Source organism: Urocitellus parryii, chromosome 4, assembly GCF_045843805.1.
Source record: "Urocitellus parryii isolate mUroPar1 chromosome 4, mUroPar1.hap1, whole genome shotgun sequence".
In the NCBI taxonomy this organism is placed as follows: domain Eukaryota; kingdom Metazoa; phylum Chordata; class Mammalia; order Rodentia; family Sciuridae; genus Urocitellus; species Urocitellus parryii.
This window is the reverse complement of record NC_135534.1, coordinates 149,169,250-149,189,841: the sequence shown is the minus strand read 5'-3', so window position 1 is coordinate 149,189,841 and position 20,592 is coordinate 149,169,250. Positions and strand designations below refer to the sequence as shown.

At 35.3% G+C, this 20,592-nt stretch overlaps 1 protein-coding gene across 1 annotated transcript in view; it reads left to right on the top strand.

Moving 5' to 3' along the window:
• The window catches only part of Ermp1 (endoplasmic reticulum metallopeptidase 1), a 51,466-nt gene that overhangs the window by 10,972 nt on the left and 19,902 nt on the right, over positions 1 to 20,592 (top strand). The window contains exons 5-12 of the mRNA XM_026391480.2: positions 7,176 to 7,322; positions 8,002 to 8,094; positions 9,888 to 10,100; positions 11,351 to 11,571; positions 14,439 to 14,613; positions 14,961 to 15,151; positions 18,037 to 18,189; positions 20,340 to 20,542. Of these exons, the coding sequence (XP_026247265.2) occupies positions 7,176 to 7,322; positions 8,002 to 8,094; positions 9,888 to 10,100; positions 11,351 to 11,571; positions 14,439 to 14,613; positions 14,961 to 15,151; positions 18,037 to 18,189; positions 20,340 to 20,542 (1,396 nt within the window). The remainder of the gene's footprint in view (positions 1 to 7,175; positions 7,323 to 8,001; positions 8,095 to 9,887; positions 10,101 to 11,350; positions 11,572 to 14,438; positions 14,614 to 14,960; positions 15,152 to 18,036; positions 18,190 to 20,339; positions 20,543 to 20,592) is intronic.

The following is a 20,592-nucleotide window of genomic DNA, read 5'->3' as shown; positions in this document are numbered from 1 at the left end:
TGAGAAATGAACCCAGTGCCTCACACATGCCAGGCAAGTGTGCTACTGCTGAGCCCCAGCCCCAGCCTCTATTTGAGTTTTTAGTGACTAGAATAATCATTACTATTAATTTTTTAAAGAAGGGCCAGAAAGACTGATTCATCAGCTCAATGATTTAATGAATTGGGAAGGCTTGATTTAATAATAGTGAAGTTGTTTTAAAATCCATCCTTTTAAAATTTAGACAGATTAGATCAGTAATATAAATTCCTTGTTAAAAAAAAGAATTTCAGATACTACCAACTTTGAGTGCAAGAAAGCCCATAAACAAAAAGGATCACAGAATCTTTTATTTTCTCTTGTGAAAATATTCATGTTTTTGTTCCTACCACCTAGAGCAAACCAGTACAGTTTAGTCTACATCCTTTTGGAATATATTTTCTTTTTTTTGTGTGTGTGTATGTGTGTATATAAATAAAACAGGATTATACTCTGCTTTATATTTTCTTTAGAATGCATTCTTTTTATTTAAATTATAGCTTTATTGAGATATAATTCAGAGAAAAGTGTAAAATTAAGTGGTTTTTAGATACATCCACAAGAGTCGAGTGATCATCATCATAATTATAAAATGTATTTATTTCCCTGAAAAAACCCCCTATTCTCAATATGCATTCATTCCCATTTTGTCCCAAACGCAGGCAACCACCTGCCAATTTTCTATTTCTACACATTTGTCTATTCTAGATATTTCATATTAATGGAAACAAATAACATGGCATCTTGTATGCGGCTTCTTTTCCTTAGTATGTTTTTGAGGTTCTACCATGTTCTAGTATGTATCAGTACTTCATTTCTTTGAAATGGATGAATAGCCCATTGTATATGGATCTATCACATTTTGTTTATTAATTTCATTATCTGATGGACATTTGGAGTATTAGAGAAACAGGCATCTTTTATGCACTATTTATTGGTAGAAATGTAGAATGATGTATTTTGTCAATATGAATTATATATTTTTTTGGTACTGAGTATTGAACCCAGGGATGCTTAACCACTGAGCCATATCCCTAGACCTTTTTATTTTTATTTAGAGATAGGATCTTGCTAAATTGCTTAGAGCCTTGCTAAGTTTCTGAGGCTGGCATTGAACTTGTGATTCTCCTGCCTTAGTCTCTGGAGTTGCTAGAATTATAGTCAGGCCACCATGCCTGACTATGTATTACTTTTTGTTGTTGTTGTTGTTGTTTTTAGATATACATGACAGTAGGGTATATGTATTAATTTTTTAAAATGTAGATTCTTCTGTCTAGCTGGTTCAATTCTGGGAATTTATTTTGTAGAAATAGTTGACTTGGACACATAGGGCTAAGTGTTACATAGTCTTCTTGACTTTTTTTTGAGATGGGGTCTTACTATGTTGCCCAGGCTAGCCTGGAACTATCCTCCTGCCTCAGTCTCCCAAGTTGGGGATTATAAGTGTGCACTGCCACCCCTGGCTTGGCTTTTTTATGAGTGAAACATTTAAATTAACTTGAAGGTTCATGAGTAGGAGACTAGTTATATAGATGGTGACTTAAATTCTTTTCTCTTAAGTTCTTTTTTGTTTTTCCATCATTCATTTTTTCTTCTCTACAGAAATGAACTCTTTCTCTCATCTTAAAGAAAACCACTTTTTCTCCCAACCCAACTCTACTGCCTTATTTCTCTGACCATCTACTGCAAAATTCTTTTTTTTTTTTTAAAGAGAGAGTGAGAGAGGAGAGAGAGAGAGAGAGAGAATTTTTAATATTTATTTTTTAGTTCTCGGCGGACACAACATCTTTGTTGGTATGTGGTGCTGAGGATCGAACCCGGGCCGCACACATGCCAAGCGAGCGCGCTACCGCTTGAGCCACATCCCCACCCCTCAAAATTCTTTTGAGACTGATCAATGGTTGTTTTCTTCAAGTGACTTGTTTCTGCTTTTGGACCAGTTCTGTAAGCTTTAGCCTTCTCACCAATACTACTCTTGTTAATAAAGTTGCTGTGGCAAATTCAGTGTCCAGTTTTCAGGCCTTATCTTTCTTGGCTTCATTAATAATATTTGCCATTTTTTCTCCTTTATTCAGTTTCCTTTTTTTGTTTCTCTGGGTGCCAGTGCCACCACCCAAATGTGAAGAGGTAGACCTGTGACAATGACAGCTGTGACAATGTAGCTCTGCTTTCACTTCACTTCAGGGAGCTTTGACTTTTCATTCTTTCACTGAATTCTAGTTCCCTTCAACAACACATATACCTAAACTCTTTGCATGAAAAAAGTGACTCATTCTTTTTTCTGGTACTGGGGATTGAACCCAGGGTGCTTTACTATTGAGCTACATACCCAGTCCTATTTAAAATTTTTTTGAGACAGGGTCTCCCTAAGTTGCTGAGGGTCTCTATCCTTCTGGCTTAGTCTCCTGAGTTACTGGGATTATAGGTATGGACTTATTCTTTAAGAAGTAATTTACAGATACACACAACCTGGAAGCATGAAGGATTTTGATGATGGCAAGAGATAGAATGCAAATTGAAAATGTTTCTAAATGTGTCTGATACCTTTCTCTTTTAGGATAACTAAGATAAAAGCTTTTGGGAGAAGGTGAGATAGGGGAGTGATGAAGAGTCCAGGGTCTGTAATTAAATTACATAAGCTCAAACCTCACAACCTTAGTGGCAGTATGCTGTAAGCACTGAACATTGGACAAATTTTATAACTGCTTCAAGCTATACTTTCTCCTCTATAAAAATGGGATACTATTTGTATCTACCTCTTTTTTTATATTTATTTTTATGTGGTGCTGAGGATTGAACCCAGTGCCTCATGTGTGCGAGGCAAGCGCTCTGCTGCTGAGCTATACCTGTACCTACCTCTTATGATTAATAACAATGGTAGTATAAAATATTTAGGTATATATCTGGGGTGGTAAGAACCACTCAGATCAAGGCAGGGAATTTCTCATTTAAAGGGCTCCCTTTTGTTTATACCATGGGGATTATCTTACTCAGGAGCTGATCTATCTTCTCCTTCCAGTCTCCCTACCCTCCCTTTTTATACCCAAAGTTGACCTGTCCACAACCTGTAGATTGCAGTGGATGATCCATGAGAGGCTGGAGTAGGGCTAGAGCACTTGGATGTTGCAGTGGAATCTATACTGGGTTAGAGACCAGGTAGTAGATCTTTAAAACTGTAAATCCCTTTCCTACTAATGGGCCTTGTTTTTCTCAAGTAGTTTTTATGGTACAGAGCATAAAATGGTATCTTTATTTCATCTCTTATTATAATGTAAGAAAAGTTCACAGCTCTTAATGTTCAGCTTAGTGAATTTAACAAATGCAATATAATCATGTAAGCACCACCTAGATCAAGGCAGAAAATATGATAGGTACCTTGTGGCCTTCTCAGTCATTCCTGCCCCCAAAGGTCATCAATACATCAACATATCTTGATTTAATTTTGCTTGTATTTGAACTTTGTATAAATCAAATCATACATTATATTTTCTTTGTGTGTATGACTTTTTCATTCAACCTTCTGGCTGTAAGATTCATCTATGTTTTGTTTAGCAGTAGTTCATTGTTTTCCATTGCTGAATAATATTTCATTGTACAACTATATTTATTCTTCTGATGATGTTAGTTTGTTTTCAATCTTTGCCTCTTATGAATGGGCCTGCTGTAAGTGTTTTTGTAGGTGTCTTGTGGTACACATGTATGTATATGTTCAATTCTAAGTAGAATTGCTGAGTTATAAGGTATGCATGTGTTTAACTTTGGAGATTTTTGGTGTATAACATCAAACTTTGGTGCACATGTCCTAAATAAAGTATTAATGATTGAATCCAGTAGTTTATACATACAAAACAGGTATTTTTCAGCCAAGTTAAGCAACAAGATGATTTATATTTGAAATACTTGAAAATCTATATAATTCACTGCATTAACAGAATAAAGGAGAAAAATCATGACTGTTGGTAATCTCAGTATCATATCAGTAAGTAAAGAATATGGATATTCTCTATGATAATACATTTATCATACTTAAGAAATGTAACATTATAATATAAAACTATTATCTAGTGAAAATTTATTTTAAGATTTTTTCAGGCATTCTAATACTGTCTTAACAGTTTTTGTTGTTTTAATCTGGATTCCAATCTAATATCAAGCATAGCATTTAATTATCATGTGTTAGTAAATATATCACAGCCATTGTATAATTTATACAAAGTATAAAATTTTATTATAAGGTGAACATGCTTCTGTCTTCACCTCATGACCAAGTGTAGACTCTTGCCATTCTTCCTCCCAAATTTTTCCTCCTCTGCCTCTTCAAATACAGTTCCTTTCTTCCTTCCTTTCATGCTGAGGATCAAACACAGGGCTTGCCTCATGCTAAGCAGGTATTCTACACTGAACTATTTCCTTCCCATCTAAGACTGTTATTCTGATTTTAGTGATAATCACTTTTTATAGTTGAGCTTTACCTGTTTTTCAGTATGATTTTAATTATCAATATCTAATTATAATACTAATAATGGTTTAATTATAATAATGTAGGGTTAATTATATTAATGTAGGGTCTCATATGTTTCCCCACTATTGCTTTTCTTTTTCCATTTGTATTTTTGTCCTTGGTGCGTCACATCAAGAGGGCTGTAGTATCTTTTTGTCTTTTTTATTGATAATATTAACTTATTCTCATTTGATTAAGGTATTTTCCAGGGTTTTCAATTGTTTCTCTTTATACAAATTACCGTTTTTCCCCTTCGTAGTAACTACTTTGAAATTACTTACCAAATTTTGATCCTAGTTTTAGCAATCACATAATTCTTGCCCTAAGAATTTTTTACTACTTTTTTTTTGTCTTCATCATTCTAATTGTATTAAATAGTTGGAATTATACTAGAAGGAAGGCTTTCCTTTCTTTCTCTCTCTTTTGGTGTATGTTTATTTCGGTATTTCATGTATTTTTATTTTGTTTTGTAGACTACATGTTTTGTTACTGACATTACTTTTTTATTTTATTTTATTTTATTTATGTATGGGGGACTGAATCCAGGGGTACTCTACCACTGAACTACATACCTAGTTCTTTTTCTTTATTTTTTGAAATTTTGAGACAGAGTTTCCCTAAGTTGTCCAGACAGGCTTTGAACTTGCAGTCCTCCTGCCCTGGTCTCCCGAGTAGCTGGGATTATATGTGTGTACCACTGCATCTAGCATTGCTTCTGCTCCATTTTGTCTCCTGTTCTCCTAGGACTACAGTTAATCATGCATTGGATAGACTTTTCAATGATCTCATATGTTTCTTGTACACATTTGTGTATATTCCATTCCTTTTTCTTTTTGTTCTTTTTAGCATATTAAACATAATTATTTAAAAATCTATGTGTGATAACTCCAGTATGAATCTCTTCTGTGTGTTTATAGTGCCTTCCCCCTTTTTGTTCAGTCATCTTTTTATTGTAGGATAATCTGTTTATAAAGTTATGAAAACAATATTCCCAGATGCTCTGAAATAGTTATTTTATCTGTTAAATCAATATATTGCCAAGTTTTGTTATAAGAAGCCTAAAATTTCAGTGATTTACAATAGCAAAGGCTTAGTTTTTGTTCATGTCATGTTTTCAGTTTTGGGTATCTGTAGTCATTCCAAGATTATTATGTTTCATGTGTCTTATTCATTCTGGGATTTAGAGTAAAGGAGAAGCCACCATCAGAGATGTAGTGACCTCATGGCTAAAGTTAAAGAGAGGGATGGAATGGCTTTTAGATTTCCTCCTATGTTGAGAGTTACATCATTCCTATTCACACTCTGTTGGTCAGAGCAAATCATGTGGCCAAGCATGCAGTTGATCATGTGAAGAGGCATTATGTGCTAAGGTTAGAAATATAGAATTCTTTTTCAGAGAGGAAAGAGTGAATAATTTGGAGCAATAATGTACTTTATCCCATAATTCTAAAGGAAGAACTCTCAATTTAGAAAAAGGTGTTTAAGAATGATGATGAGGGCTGGGGATGTGGCTCAAGCGGTAGTGCGCCTGCTTGGCATGCATGCGGCCCGGATTCGATCCTCAGCACCACATACAAAATAAAGATGTTATGTCCACCGAAAACTAAAAAATAAATTTGAAAAAAAAAAAAAAGAATGATGATGGGAATGCAGAATTATTAATTGTGATAAATTATAAGCAGTAGTAAGGTACTTTATTGTATATTCAGTATAATGTTATAGGAATTATTAAAATGAACCTTGTAATATCTAGCAACATAGGAAATTTCATAATATAATGTTAAGTGAAACAACAATGTATGAAGTGTACCCTTTGACTTTGTACATTGTTGCTATTTATACACATTCATACATTAGAAAATTGAAGATACATGGACTGGAGTTGTGGCTCAGTGGTAGAGCACTTACTTATCATGTGTGAGGCACTGTGTTTGATTCCTGGCACCACATAAAAATAAACAAATAAAATAAAGATATTGTGTCCATCTACAACTAAAAAAAATTTAAAAAAAAGAAAATTGAAGATATAAAATTGATAGTAGTTATCTTAGGATGATAGACTTATGAATGATTGTTTCCATTTATAGACTTAAACTTTTTCTTTTACTTTTCTTCTCAGTACTGGGGACTGAATTCAGGGATGCTCTACCACTGAACCATATCCCTACCCCTATTATTTTTTGAGACAAAGTCTTGGCTAAGTTGCCTAGGCTGGCCTTGAACTTGCAGTCCTTCTACCTTAGCCTTCTGAGTAGCTGGGATTATAGGTGTGTACCAAAACCCAGATTCAGACTTAAACTTTGTGTACTGTTGTTATTTTATATTTAAATTGTTTATAAAAGGTTATTTTTTCATTTTAAAACTCATAAACACACATATTAAACATTTGAAAATATAGAAAAGGGATTAAAAAATAATACATTTAAAAAGCCACTACGTTCCTTTTTTGGGTATGTTAAAAATATTAGTTCTAGATCGGGGATGTAGCTCAGTGGTAGAGTGCCTACTTAGATTGCCCCTACGCCCTGGGTTTTATCCCTAGCACCACTCCCCGCTCCTGCTCCACCCCCATCCCTCAAGAAAAGAATATTAGTATTGTATATTTAAAAAAAATTACTAGGTTAACCTTGTATTATATTGTCATGTTTCATTTCAGGTCCTGAAAATCCTTGGTTGGTTCAAGCTTATGTAACAGCAGCTAAACACCCTTTTGCATCTGTGGTGGGTCAGGAGGTTTTTCAGAGTGGAATCATTCCTTCAGATACTGACTTCCGTATCTTCAGGGATTTTGGGAACATTCCAGGTATTTTGTCAATGGTTATAGGCTATTGTGCAACATTGATTTTTCAAAAGCAAGCTTTACCTCTTGAAAGTTATGAGTAAGCAGCATTTTCTGAGAGTATATTCTGTATGAGAGTTGTGCATTCTGACTCATTAGAGTTCTTAATGTTTTCTTTTTAAAATTTCATACTAATTTAAATATTTGCCTCCTTTAGAATATACCATCTTGCCCCACAATGTGACAGAAGAAACAGGGGAGAACTGTTTAGCACTTCATTCCCAAAAGATGGTAATAGATCCTTCAGGGATCATTGTTGTTGTCTTGCTTTGCCAACTCCCTTGGGGACTTATAGAGCTATTTGAAGTTAAAATTTGGCTTTGGCCCAACAAGGATATAGATGGCAAAGTTTTGATGACTGCCCAAACTTAGCATCCCTACCTCCTGCTGTGTGACTTATAATGCCTTCCTATGAAGTAGTATACTTCCTCAGTCGTTATATATTGAATCATGTACCATATGTACAGAGTTTGTAAGAATGTAGAAGAGAATTTATATCATTCACTAATAAATATGACAAAGCAATCATCCCACCTCTTTGATATTTTGTCTTTTAGGAATTTAATATGTTAAACAAGTCCAAAACAAATTTGATATTTAAAACAAAATGACTTTTTTGTTGTTGTTTTTCTGTATGTCTTAGGAATAGACTTAGCTTTTATTGAAAATGGATATATTTATCACACCAAGTATGACACAGCAGACAGAATTCTAACAGACTCCATTCAGAGAGCAGGTTGGTATTCCAAAATCTACTTTTAATGTACAATAAGGTGAAAATTTAGTAATGACCTATAAAAATCTATAAATATTCTGTGGTTTGAGCATTAGAGAGGCAGTATGTGGTAGAATGAGGTAGGGATTTGGAATTGGAGAGATAAGGGCTTAAATTTTAGTCTTGCTGCCTGTTTAGCTGTTAAGAACATAGAAATATTCATTACAAGGATTTGCAAAGGGAGCTGACCCAGGGTTACAGTAGGATTGTTGAGCAGTAAATCTGTAGCCAGAGTGGGTGAAAAGCCATACATTGGAGGTAGCATTATGACACAGCTGTGGGCAGCTTACTCAGTGTAGAAAATAGTTAACTTGGATCCCTGATTGGGTGGGTGGTGCATGTAGGTGAGAGGCTTAATAGTCAGGGAATTAAAGTGCTTTCTGGAAAGGTCCAGAATGAGAGGATACAGATTTGAGGCAGAGCCATAGAGTTGGTAGAATTTGGTCTGCAGAGAAAAGAGGATGTTCCAAGTAAGCATAATATGAGTAGAGTATGTTTGTGTGTAGGAGGCTATTGGTGAGTAGGTGGTCAGACTGGAGTAGAAGAAATATTTTCAGAAATAGGGAGATGAGGTAAAAGTATGTGAGGGAGAGAAAAATTGTAGGCTTTTTAAAAATCAGTAAGAAGATGCCAAAGGGATGAGGAATCATTGAAGGTCTGAGTTCATGCATGAACTCATTAAGACAGTTTTAAATGTTGTTGATCTGGTAATGCATTGTGGATGGTGTGGAGACAGGTTGTTCTGACAGTGATTTTCATGTGGAATAAGGGGGATGTAGACTATGGTGGTGTTGACAAAAGATAGAAACAAAAGGGGAGGGATGGAGAATTAGATGCATTTAAAATGTAAATTCAGCAAGACTTGACAAGTTGGATAGAAGGGATAAATCAGATGGACAGCAGTAAAGATGACAAAGTATAAAGCTTAGCTGACTAGGGAAATGGAATGCCATTGGCCATGGTGGAAAGTGGGACGGTAATTCTTATTTATATTGGCAGTGGACAGAGGAAGCAGAACTTGAATTCTGAGAGGTAAGTAAGATATAGCGGTCTCTGAACTAGCCTGATGTAACCGATGTGGTATTAGAGCTCTTTGCAAAAATGAATAGTTCTAGTAGAAGACAAAGTCTGCTTCCAAATTGAGAGGCAGTAAAATAGGGAATATGGGCCTTATTTGAGAAACTTAATAAGAAAAATGGGAGAGCAGTAGGAGGTAGGAAGCTTTGTCTATTCACATTCAGCCTCTTCCTCCTTCCTTCCTTCCCTCCTTTTCTCAGAGCTTGGTTTGGAACCCAGGGCCTCATGCATGCTAGGCAAGCCTTCTACCACTGCACCACAATGTACCATTAGTCCTCTTATAGATTTTATTTTGAGACAGCGTCTTGCTAAATTGCTGAGGCTGTCCTCAAACTTATGGTTCTCCTGCTTCAACCTCTTGAGCTGAGATTACAGGTGTGTGCCTAGCCTTTTTGTTGTTGTTGTTTATTGAGGTACTGGGGATTGAATCCAGGTCTGCTGATGACCTACATCCCAGCCCTTTTTTTATTTTTTGAGACAGGGTTTTTCTAAGTTAGTGAGTGTGATCTCAAAGTCTTATTTGTCCCATCTCAGCCTCCATGTTGCTGGAATTAGGATGTGTGTCATTGTGCCTGGCTCCCAGTTAATTTCTTATTCAAATAATAATTTATTTCTGTTTTACATATAAATTTCTTTCAAATAGTTGATTCAACCTTGTTATTTCTCTTTACTAATAGGTGATAACATTTTAGCAGTTCTTAAATATCTAGCTACATCTGATATGCTGGCTACTTCTTCAGAGTATCAACATGGAAACATGGTTTTCTTTGATGTACTTGGCCTATTTGTCATTGCCTACCCATCTCGTGTTGGCTCAATAATAAACTACATGGTGGCAATGGCTGTTGTTTTGTACCTGGGCAAAAAATTTTGGCAACCCAAACATAACAGTAAGTATTTTCCTCTAAAATTGCAAACACTGTTGTAGGATTTTCTAAAAAGTTACTGTGCTTATATCTTTCCAGAACATTAAAAAATCTTAAGAAAATAATGCTTGATTTTATATTATAAGAGATTTCTAAATAAATGTTAAATTGATATGCTTATTATACTTTTAAGTCTTGGTGAAGTACATTTTTACTCCATAAAATTACTCTATATAAGTGCCACATAGGAGCTATTGAAAAATGATTTCTTGAGATTGATTTTTTTCCCCCCTGTATTGGGGATTAAACCCAGGTCCTCATGCATGCTAGGAAAGTGTTCTACCACTGAGCTACACTCCCTCCCCCCCCCTTTTTTTTGTTTTGAGACAGTATCTTGGTAATGCCCAGGCTGGCTTCCAGTTGCATTCCTCTTGTTTCAGCCTTTGAAACAAGCTGAGATTATAGGTGTATGCCTCCAGGCCCTATTTATAGATTTACTTTTAATGAAAAGTCCCATTATATAAAAAAAGTCTTGATCATACTGTAGACTAATAGCACACTGTTGTGAAGTATGAACAAATTGTCTTTGTTTAAATTGGTCCCTTTCGTTTGAAATGTTTCTGAGACTAAGGTGTTATGTGCTGTTACAAAATAAAATATTTAGCAACAAATTAAAATAATTTTTTATTACTAGCTATTTTCCCATGCTATTTTGCCTTCCTATGTCAGTTTCTTTTAGGAAAATTTTATATGGAACTTTATCTTCTTTCCTGGTTAATATTTTGGTACATAAAGCATCTCTAAGGTGTTAAAGATTAAAATAAACCTCCAGGCACAGTGGTACACATCTTAATCCCAGCAACTTGGGAGGCCGAGGCAGGAGGATCACAAATTCAAAATCTGCCTCGGCAACTTAGTGAGACTCTGAACAACTTAGTGAGACCCTATTTCAAAATAAAAAAATCAAAAGGGCTGGGGATGTGACTCAGTAGTTAAGTGTCCCAGAGTTAAAATCCAGTTTAAAAAAAAAAAAGATTAAAATGACCAACTTCCCTAGTAAGGGTATACCTGAATTTAGAAGACATCTGATTTATTGATAACATTCTTCTTTTTCCAGTTCCAACATTTAATTAATAGTCTTCAACATTAGGACATTTCAGTAATTTTCAGTTATGGTGGTGGATTTTTAAACATTTGTCTTTTTAGCTTGCTAACTGGTTTATGTAATTGATTTGAGAAGATAGTGACTTCAACTTTTTGTTTCTCTTTATTAGCTGTTAACTACACGAAAGATTTCTTGTGTGGACTTGGCATCACTCTCGTTAGCTGGTTCACTAGCCTTGTTATGGTTCTCATTATAGCAGTGTTCATCTCTCTTATTGGACAGTCTCTCTCATGGTATAACCACTTCTATGTCTCCGTTTGTCTGTATGGAACTGCAGCAGTAGCCAAAATAATCTTCATACATACCCTTGCAAAAAGATTTTATTACGTGGTAAGTATTAGGCATATTTACTGATTTCTTTTTTGCTGCTTTCAGGAAAAGAAAACAAACTCAGGTGGGAGTCATTGTGTTTGGTCTTTCAGGCTATTATGAGAAATTGTTCAGCATGGTTATAGAAAATGCTTCCACAACTGTGTTAGTTTGCTAGGGTTTTTATTCTAAGTTGTGTTACAGAATTAAAATGAAAGCTATTCCATAAATAGAATTTAGGATGGTAGTGACAACAAGACTCGTTTGCACAGCCCTCTGCCTCTGTTGCATTTGCTTAGTTTTTGTAACTGTGCTCTCACATCTACCAACCTATCCTGAGTTCACCCAGTTATGTTTGTTGTTTGGATATCCTTGATCTCCCCTGGGATATAAGCTTCATGAGGGTAGAAATTGTTTTATTCATTGCTGTATTCTCTGTGTCTGGCATATAGCATGAACCACACAGTAAGTACTGTTGCTTAAAAGAATATTGCACCTAAAGTTTTCTCAGTTTTTCCTTCACCTTTTTCTCTTTTACCTGAATGATGTTGATGCAAATTATACATGTGTGTTATCAGAGTTAAGACACATTACTAATGGAAAAAGTGGAAAGGGAAATAGGGTTCCAGATGATAAACTGAGTTTTAGAGAATATTGTCATATTGTTATGGTTTCAACTGTGTAAATTTGGTAAAATGGGAATTGGGGTTATGAAATAATATAACTAAAAATGAAGTATAGTAAAGGTCATGGTTTCTGATTTTCTAAGTGTATTAAAGGGAAAAATCTTAGTTTCTTTATTTTCAAAACAACAAGTAGATATCTGTGTTGTTATTATTGTTGTTGTTGCTGCTGCTTGTTTTTTTCTTCAGTTTGTCTTTGTAGGGGATTAGAATGGAGATATGTAAGACTACAATCCAGCGTCCTTCCACTAGAATGTCTATTTGCTGAACCTTGACTGAGTTTTAGTAAATGTTGTGAGATGGTCTGAGGAACTCTTCCATGTTAGCAGGGCCTATTGAAAAAAGGTTCTTTGAGGTTAAACTTATGTTTTTACAGTTGAACTTATGTTTTTATCTTAGTGGCTTTGATTTCCAAAAGAATCATACCTGGGGCTTAGTTTCACATGCTTATTCTTAGTGCAGGTGTATATAATCAGAGTATGGTTGAATATTATTGATTGGGGTAGGAGGAGATAGAAATAAGAGTCTATTTACTTTCACTAATTTTAGTGGTCTGATCATAATATTTGAGGCTAAAAACACATTGGAAGGGGTAATGTGTTTTATTTTCACTTCACAAATATTCTTCAAGCACTCAATGCATGGTGATGTGGAGATTTCTGAGAATGATATTTTTCTTTGAGGAGCTCAGTTTTATTTGGGAATAGGTAGGGATTACAATGATTGCAGTACATTGTGGGACAATGTGAAATAGATTGACACAAAGTGCAATAGGAATACAGGGGCAGGAGAGATGAATTTTGCTTGTGGAAGTCAGGAAAAATTCACGAAGGAGGTCATAGGTTTTTGAGGCATGAGTTGAAGTTTACTAGAGAGCGAATAGGTTGATAAGGGTACAGAGTTGGGAATGTACCTGATAATTTGGGTCACAGTAAAAAGTACAGTGTGTTGAAGAGAAGGTTATAGCACAATAACTGAAAAGTTGACCAGTGTGAAGTTGGAGCATGACCCGAAAAATCAATGTGACCACCATTAAAATTTTCTTAGCTGGACAGATTTTTTTTTATTATAATGGATTGGAATAAGGCAGGAGTGGGATCGACAAATAGAGGTGATGATGAAGATAGGTTTAAGGATGTTTGTTTATTTCTGGAACAGTTTAGGCACTTATTATAAAATATTTTCAGTTTTCATTGCTTAGCTCTGTTGATGTTTGAGTGGCATTCAGTTTCAAATTGAATTCACAGAACCATTTTCTTCTTTTTAAGTACTAAGTCTCCTGATCAATATTGTTTTCAACAGTTGTAGCCTGTCTTTTTTTTTTTTTTTTTTTGCAAGAGGGAGTTGTCAAATGAACCTTAATTTCTTTGGAAAATATATGACAGGAAATCTTGAGCTCTTGAAATAGGGTCCCTTAAAACAAACATGCTCTAGGATGAGCAGAAATGAGAAGGCTAAGAGAAACTTAAAGATAGGTATATTCATTTTGTTATTTATGCATTGGAATTATAACTTTCATATTTGTGTTGATAGAATCCCTCTTGCACTCATTTTTAAGTATTCAGTTCATAAGGCTGCCTCTTCTGAAGAGTGCAAGGTGCTGCACAGGAGTCCTGGGGATTTAAGTCTCAAAAAATGTAGTTCAGATTTCATAATATAAATACAAGAGGAATACACCAGGAATACAAGAAGGGCAAAGGTGACAAGTTGGAGATAGAAAAGACTCCAGAAAATCAAGGCAAACCCAACACAGCTGTTACTTCAAAGGGCATTCAGTTTTCCAGGTGTGCTGTTGGTGGTGCTGCAGCAGTTGATAATGTTCCTTGGTAGGTCATTTCTCTAGTTTGTCTGAAACACTCTAAGCTTAGAAAAATGGATGTTTGTAGGAGGGTACTTGTTTAAATTCTGGAATATTTCCAAAGGTTTTATTTACCTGGTGGAAGAAAAGCACAGATTAGATACAAGGAATAGTGCTTTCACTTCATCTTGTTAAATTGTCCTTTCCTATGCAGCAGTAATTTATTACTTCTGATAGGATTGACCTTTTTCAGTTTTAAAGGGTAGACCTGCTTTAAAACAAAATGTAGTTCTCCTAAGCAGTGGAAGTTGTTTTATAATAAGAGATCTTTATGAATGATCCATGAATGAGACTACTTGTTTATTATTATTATTATTATTATTATTATTATTATTATTTTCTTTCAGAATGCCAGTGACCAGTATCTGGGAGAAATGTTTTTTGACATCTCATTGTTTGTACATTGTGGTTTTCTCGTAATGCTCACTTATCAAGGACTTTGCTCCGCATTCATTAGTGCAGTCTGGGTAGCATTTCCGTTGCTCACAAAGCTTTTCGTGCACAAGGACTTTCAACAACATGGTAGGGTATTTTTAGTTTTAATACAAGTGGGAAAATACCTTAAAATATATAAAGCTTCCAGAGACTATTTTTCCCTTTTCCTTATACCTAAACCCATTCTTGTGTTTGTGAACACATACTGATATATTACTTGTAAGTAATTAAATTAAGTATTTAAATACTTAAAAGTATTTTATCTTGAGTGAAAGTGTAGATAATATGTATCTGAAGTAGATAATATGTACCTAAAGGGTAAGATTCATAGCTAATCTAATTTCTGTTAGGTGCCAAGGTGTGGCAGTACTATAAAATCTGCAACTCACTTTAGAATTCCATAGATAAGTGTTTTGTATCTCTTTTTCTCCTAGGTGCCCAAGGAAAATTTATTGCCTTTTACCTTTTGGGGATGTTTATTCCTTATCTTTATGCACTATACCTCATCTGGGCAGTATTTGAGATGTTTACCCCTATCCTTGGGAGAAGTGGTTCGGAAATCCCACCTGATGTTGTGCTGGCATCCATTTTGGCTGGTTGTACCATGATTCTCTCTTCCTATTTTGTAAGAAAAAAAAATTGTTTCTTATTTTCCTTTATTTTTTTTATGTGAGAATATGTAATGAGTTTAGCCATACTAGATAACTAAAACAATGTTATTTAGTATGGCTAAACTCATTACATATTCTTTGAAAAGGTCTTAGGTAAACTAAATGGGGAATGGCTGTGCATTTTATGGACGGAAAATGTAGAATGGGCTAGGCATGATGGTATGTACCTATAATCTCAGTGACTCAGGAGGCTGAGGTAAGATGACTGCTAAGTTTGAGGCCAGCTTTGACAATTTAGTGAGACCTTGTCTTTAAAATAAAAAAGGTTGAGGGTATAGCTTAGCAGTGGAGTGCCCCTGGGTTCAATTCCTAATACCACCACCACCACCACCCTACTGATCGTTGATGCCATGGGATATCATTCTCTTCATTTTCTTGTGTATGTGCAGCAATATTACTAATAGTCACTTTTTTTTTCCTTCTGGTAGTGGGGATTGAACCCAGGAGTGCTTTACCACTGAATCATGCCCCCAGTCCTTTTTATATTTTATTTTTATTTTGAGACAGGGCCTTGCTAAGTTGCAGAAGTTGGCCTCAAACTTTCCCTCTCAAGTTGCCTGGGATCATGTTGTTTGATACCATGCCGTACTGTTTTTTTTTTTTTTCCCATAATGGCTTATTAATAGAGAAATTATTCTTGAGTAATGGAGAAGTAAACCATAGTGCTTACTTCAGATAACTTTTCCTTCAGTCCTTGGGGATTTATTAAATATATTTTGGAAAGCATTTAATTCCTGTCAAGTGATCAGTTAACAGGTTTCCTTAGGTTACACTTTGCTGTTCCACTATAGTTATATTGATTGGGTGAGAGTTGAAATGGGACTATCTTTAGGAATGGGATCAGAAGGAGTCTTAGAAACAGCTCAGTCATTGGCACACATTGGATGTTTCAGAGTCCTTCTAATGCTCCTTTTTAGTTTATTTTGTAAACATTTAAGAACCTAAAGTGACATAGGATATGCAGTGTTTAAGATAGAACTATTAAGTTGATTAACCATGAAATCCAAACACATTGTTAATTTATGTATTTCCTCCTGTTCTTCTTTGTTTGGTGATTGCCATTCCATTTATTGTCATGACCAAACCTCTTCTAGAAGATGGGGAATAGTCACAAGATGAACCTTGTGATTTGTGCAAGAGGGAACTTGAATGTGGAAATGATAGCTTAAGTAAGGTTTTAGGGCAACTTTGGTAGTAGCTGACCTGAGAATGCAGAAAACACAGTATTATATAACAGGGAGGGTTTCCATGGCTAAACTTACCAGACTTCCAATAGAGGGGAAACTCATTACTTGACAGTATATTTGAAACTTTCTAAGGAACTGCATTTTACATATTGTGGTATAAGAGCAAACAGAGTTACAAATTGTGTTTAGCTAGCTTACTGCTTTAAATCCAGGGTGCTTTGTCTTATTTCTGTACTCACAGTATATAAACATAATTCCCTTCACCTAGGAATGGAGCTGTTTTGTTGGAAATTACCTTGAATGGGATATTGGAATACTTCAGAGATGAAAATTCTTTAACTCTGCCTAGTATATTATGAATATTTGTTTAATTTTCTTGATTTTTTAAATATATATATATATATTTTTTTTTTTTTTTAAATGATAGGAGATCAAATCCAGATCCTCATGCTTGCTGGGCAAGTACTGTAATACCACTAGCCCCAAATACTCGAATTATGTTAATCACAAAGTTGCCCCTCTCTTCAACCCGTAACCCCCAGTACTGGGCTTGGAACCCAAGGGGTGTTCTATCAAGCTATATCCTGAGCCCTTTTGTTTTAATTTTGAATTTTGAGACAGGGTCTAAGTTACGAGGCTGGCTTCAAACTTATGCTCCTCCTGCCTCATCCTCTTGAGTCACTGGGATTATAGGCATGCTCCATCTTGCATGGCCTTACATTTTTATTTTCATCTCAACAAAAATATTTTTGCATTCATGTTTTTCTCTACTTACTAAACCTGGAGGTGGGCAATTAGATGAAAAGGGCAAAAGTGGCAGGTGGGTTTAGGTCATTGTTTCTCCAAGTGACTTTCAGACCACCTCAAACCCTTGAGGGAACTGGGACCTATCTGAGTCTTTGTTTTCTGTAGTTTTTAATTCAGCGACTTGATTATAATAAAAACTGTTATTTAGTATTTTATGAATGCCAACCTTGAGGCTGAGCCATTCCCTTTTATTGCCCAAGTTTAGATTTATTTTGTTTGTGTTGAAATACACAAAGGGACAGACTTACTTTGTAATGCATTTTTTTTTTCCCCCTCAAATGCAGGTCCACAGGCAAAGCCCTGAAGGTACATCTAAATACTAGTTTAGTTTACTCTTTGCTACATTGCAAAAGGATTATGGGTGGAATTTGAGTTTTATTGAAACATAACTACTTAAGCTTAAAAAGCTTGTCTTTGGTACTTTAGTGAAAACCTGTGATACCATAACGTTTGGTGCAGTTCAGTGGTGTCTGCAGTGCAGTGTGAACTATTAAAGGCAATTAATAGAATCAGAAGTAATATAAGGTTTGGCTTGGTGAGTGTCAGATCTACATTCTCTTTGCTTAATCGAGCATAGGAACACTGCTTAATCTTTTTCCCATTGCTTTCTGGTTACCTGTCAAAAGGTACCATCTTGGCTAGTTGGAAGCATCTGTCATTTTCTAGGTACTGACTTGTAATGGAATTTTCAATTCCCTAGAATTAGTGCTTTATTTTATTGTGTGTTGGAATGTTATCACAGGCTGATAAATTTTCTGCATTGTCTTAGATAATACCTGTTACAAAATACAGTTAAAAAACCTTGTCAGTGATATGAATTTTTAATTTTTCTATTTTTGTTTCAGATTAACTTCATTTACCTTGCCAGAAGCACAAAAAAAACTATGCTAACTTTAACTTTGGTGTGTACAGTTACATTCCTCCTAGTTTGCAGTGGAACTTTTTTTCCGTACAGCTCCAATCCTGCTAATCCAAAGCCAAAAAGAGTTTTTCTTCAGGTAAGAGCAATTTTGCATGGGTGATGTGAGATTCAGGAGAGGAAATTCAGGTTGTATGTTTTGAGCTTCACTAGGGAACAGGAAACTCAACTGACCTTTCTGCTGTTGACCTAATTAGTTGGTCTTGATGTTTTTGTGTATATGGCAGTGAGGAAAAGACTGACAATCAAGGGGCATTCTTATTAGCTAGATGTACTTCACCCAAGAGGTGGAATTGTAAATGCTTGCCTGTTGTTTTTATTACTATCCAAATTGTAAAACTACTCAAAAACAGGCAAATATAGATCAGAATAATGAACTTTTAGAAAAACAGATTGCAAAACTGTCTGCAGGCTGAGTAAAACTATAAACTAGCAAAATAAAATAGATATTTATAAATTGCTAGTAAAATTGAGGTTAAATAACATTCAAAGTAATACGTAATGATGAAAATATAATAACTTAAGAGATTATTAAATTGAGATTTAGAATGTTCTTTCGATTTCAGGTTTTTTCTTTATACTTTTAGAGCCGGTAGTATAAAGATATAGCTTCATTTATGTGCTCTCTGCCTTAGGGGGTTGTGGAGTAATCCAACAGAATGCCCAAGGATTCACAACCTGGATAATTATTCAAGGACTAGAAAAATTAAAAATACTAGAAGTTAGAGAGGAGATTTTAAAAAAGGGGTCAAATATTCTTTTTTAAAATAGTCCTGAAGGACACACTGATATATTTTATATGAGTTGTACAATTTGCACAACCTTTAGTGAAGAATAAATAATTTTTAGGAGGTTCATTGTGGTTTTCAGTGACATGCTTATTTTTATAATTATGTCAGTAGTATTTACTTAGAATAAACTAGATTTTTATTTTTAAAAAGTCCAGAGGGTTCTCTTTTCCCCTCTGCACCAGAAATTGGCAGACTTTTCCTGTGAGTGGCAAGTAATAAATATCTTAGGCCTTGTCAGCTACACAGTCTCTGTAGCTCATCTGTTTCATAGAACAAAAGTAGCTGTAGACTATACCTAAGCTAGTGAGTTTGACTGTGTTTCAGTAGAACCTTATTTATAATTAGTAGGTAATTTGACCCATCAGCTGCACTTTTCACCTTTTGCCCTATGCAACCCTTTTTCTTTCCTGTTTCATATTCTTCAGGCTGGTTACTGCTGTTAATAGAGCTATTCCAGTTGGAGAGTGGTGCCTTTTCATAGAATTCTATTAGGTACAAGCTTGTCATGTAGTGTTGAGTTACAATTCTTGTTTTTCTCTGCGCATGAATTAGCTTCATGTAACACACTGAAGGGGAAATGAGTGTGGATATATACGTGCTTAGGATGTATTTGTTTTAAATCCTTCTCTAAAAGGAGTTCTAGCTAATTCAAGTCTTTTAAATCTGAAATAGGCTAAAAAAAATTTTTTTGTTTTTGGTTCCCAGGATTGAACTCAGGGGCACTCCATCACTGAGCCACGTCCCCAGATCTATTTTGTATTTTATTTAGAGAAATGGTCTCACTGAGTTACTTAATTAGCGCCTCATCTTTGCTGAGGCTGGCTTTGAACTTGGGATCCTCCTGCCTCAGCCTCCCGAGCCTCTAGGATTATGGGTATTAGGCTTTTTCTTTTCTTTTCTTTTCTTTTTTTTTTTTTTTTTAAGACTGGATCTCTCTATATGGCCCAAACTGGTCTTGAACTCCTGGGCTGAAGTGATCCTCTCTCCTCAGTCTCCTTAGTAGCTGGAACTATAGGCACATACACTGTGCCCAGCCAAAAAATTTTTATGTAAAATTTAAATAGATAAATATATTTGTAAGATATAATAAAAATCATGTAACTATCCATTATCCTGTTTAAAAAAAAATTCATAGGGGCTGGGATTGTGGCTCAGCGGAGAGCGCTCGCCTAGCATGGGTGGGACCATGGGTGGGACCTGGGTTCGATCCTCAGCACCACATAAAAATAAAGGCATTGTGTTAAAAAAAAAAAAATTGAGCTAAAAAAAAAAAATCATAGCAGTAACTTAGTAACCCTGAGTGCCTTCCTCTTGTATTTTTGCTCTTTATCTACATACATTGCTTGGTATGGTCATATTTAACTATTCTTTATTAATTTGGGGTAGGAATGTGGGTGAACTAGTTGAAGAATTTTCTCATAAGTTTTGTTCTTTTCAGCATATGACTAGAACATTTCATGACTTGGAAGGAAACATAGTTAAAAGAGACTCTGGAATATGGATTAATGGGTTTGATTATACTGGAATGTCTCACATAACACCTCATGTTCCTGAGATCAATGACACCATCCGGGCTCACTGTGAGGAGAATGCGCCCCTTTGTGGGTTCCCGTGGTATCTTCCAGTACACTTTTTGATCAGGTTGGTTCATTACTTTCCTGTTTAAGTAGGGGTTAGTTTGCTCTCAAGTT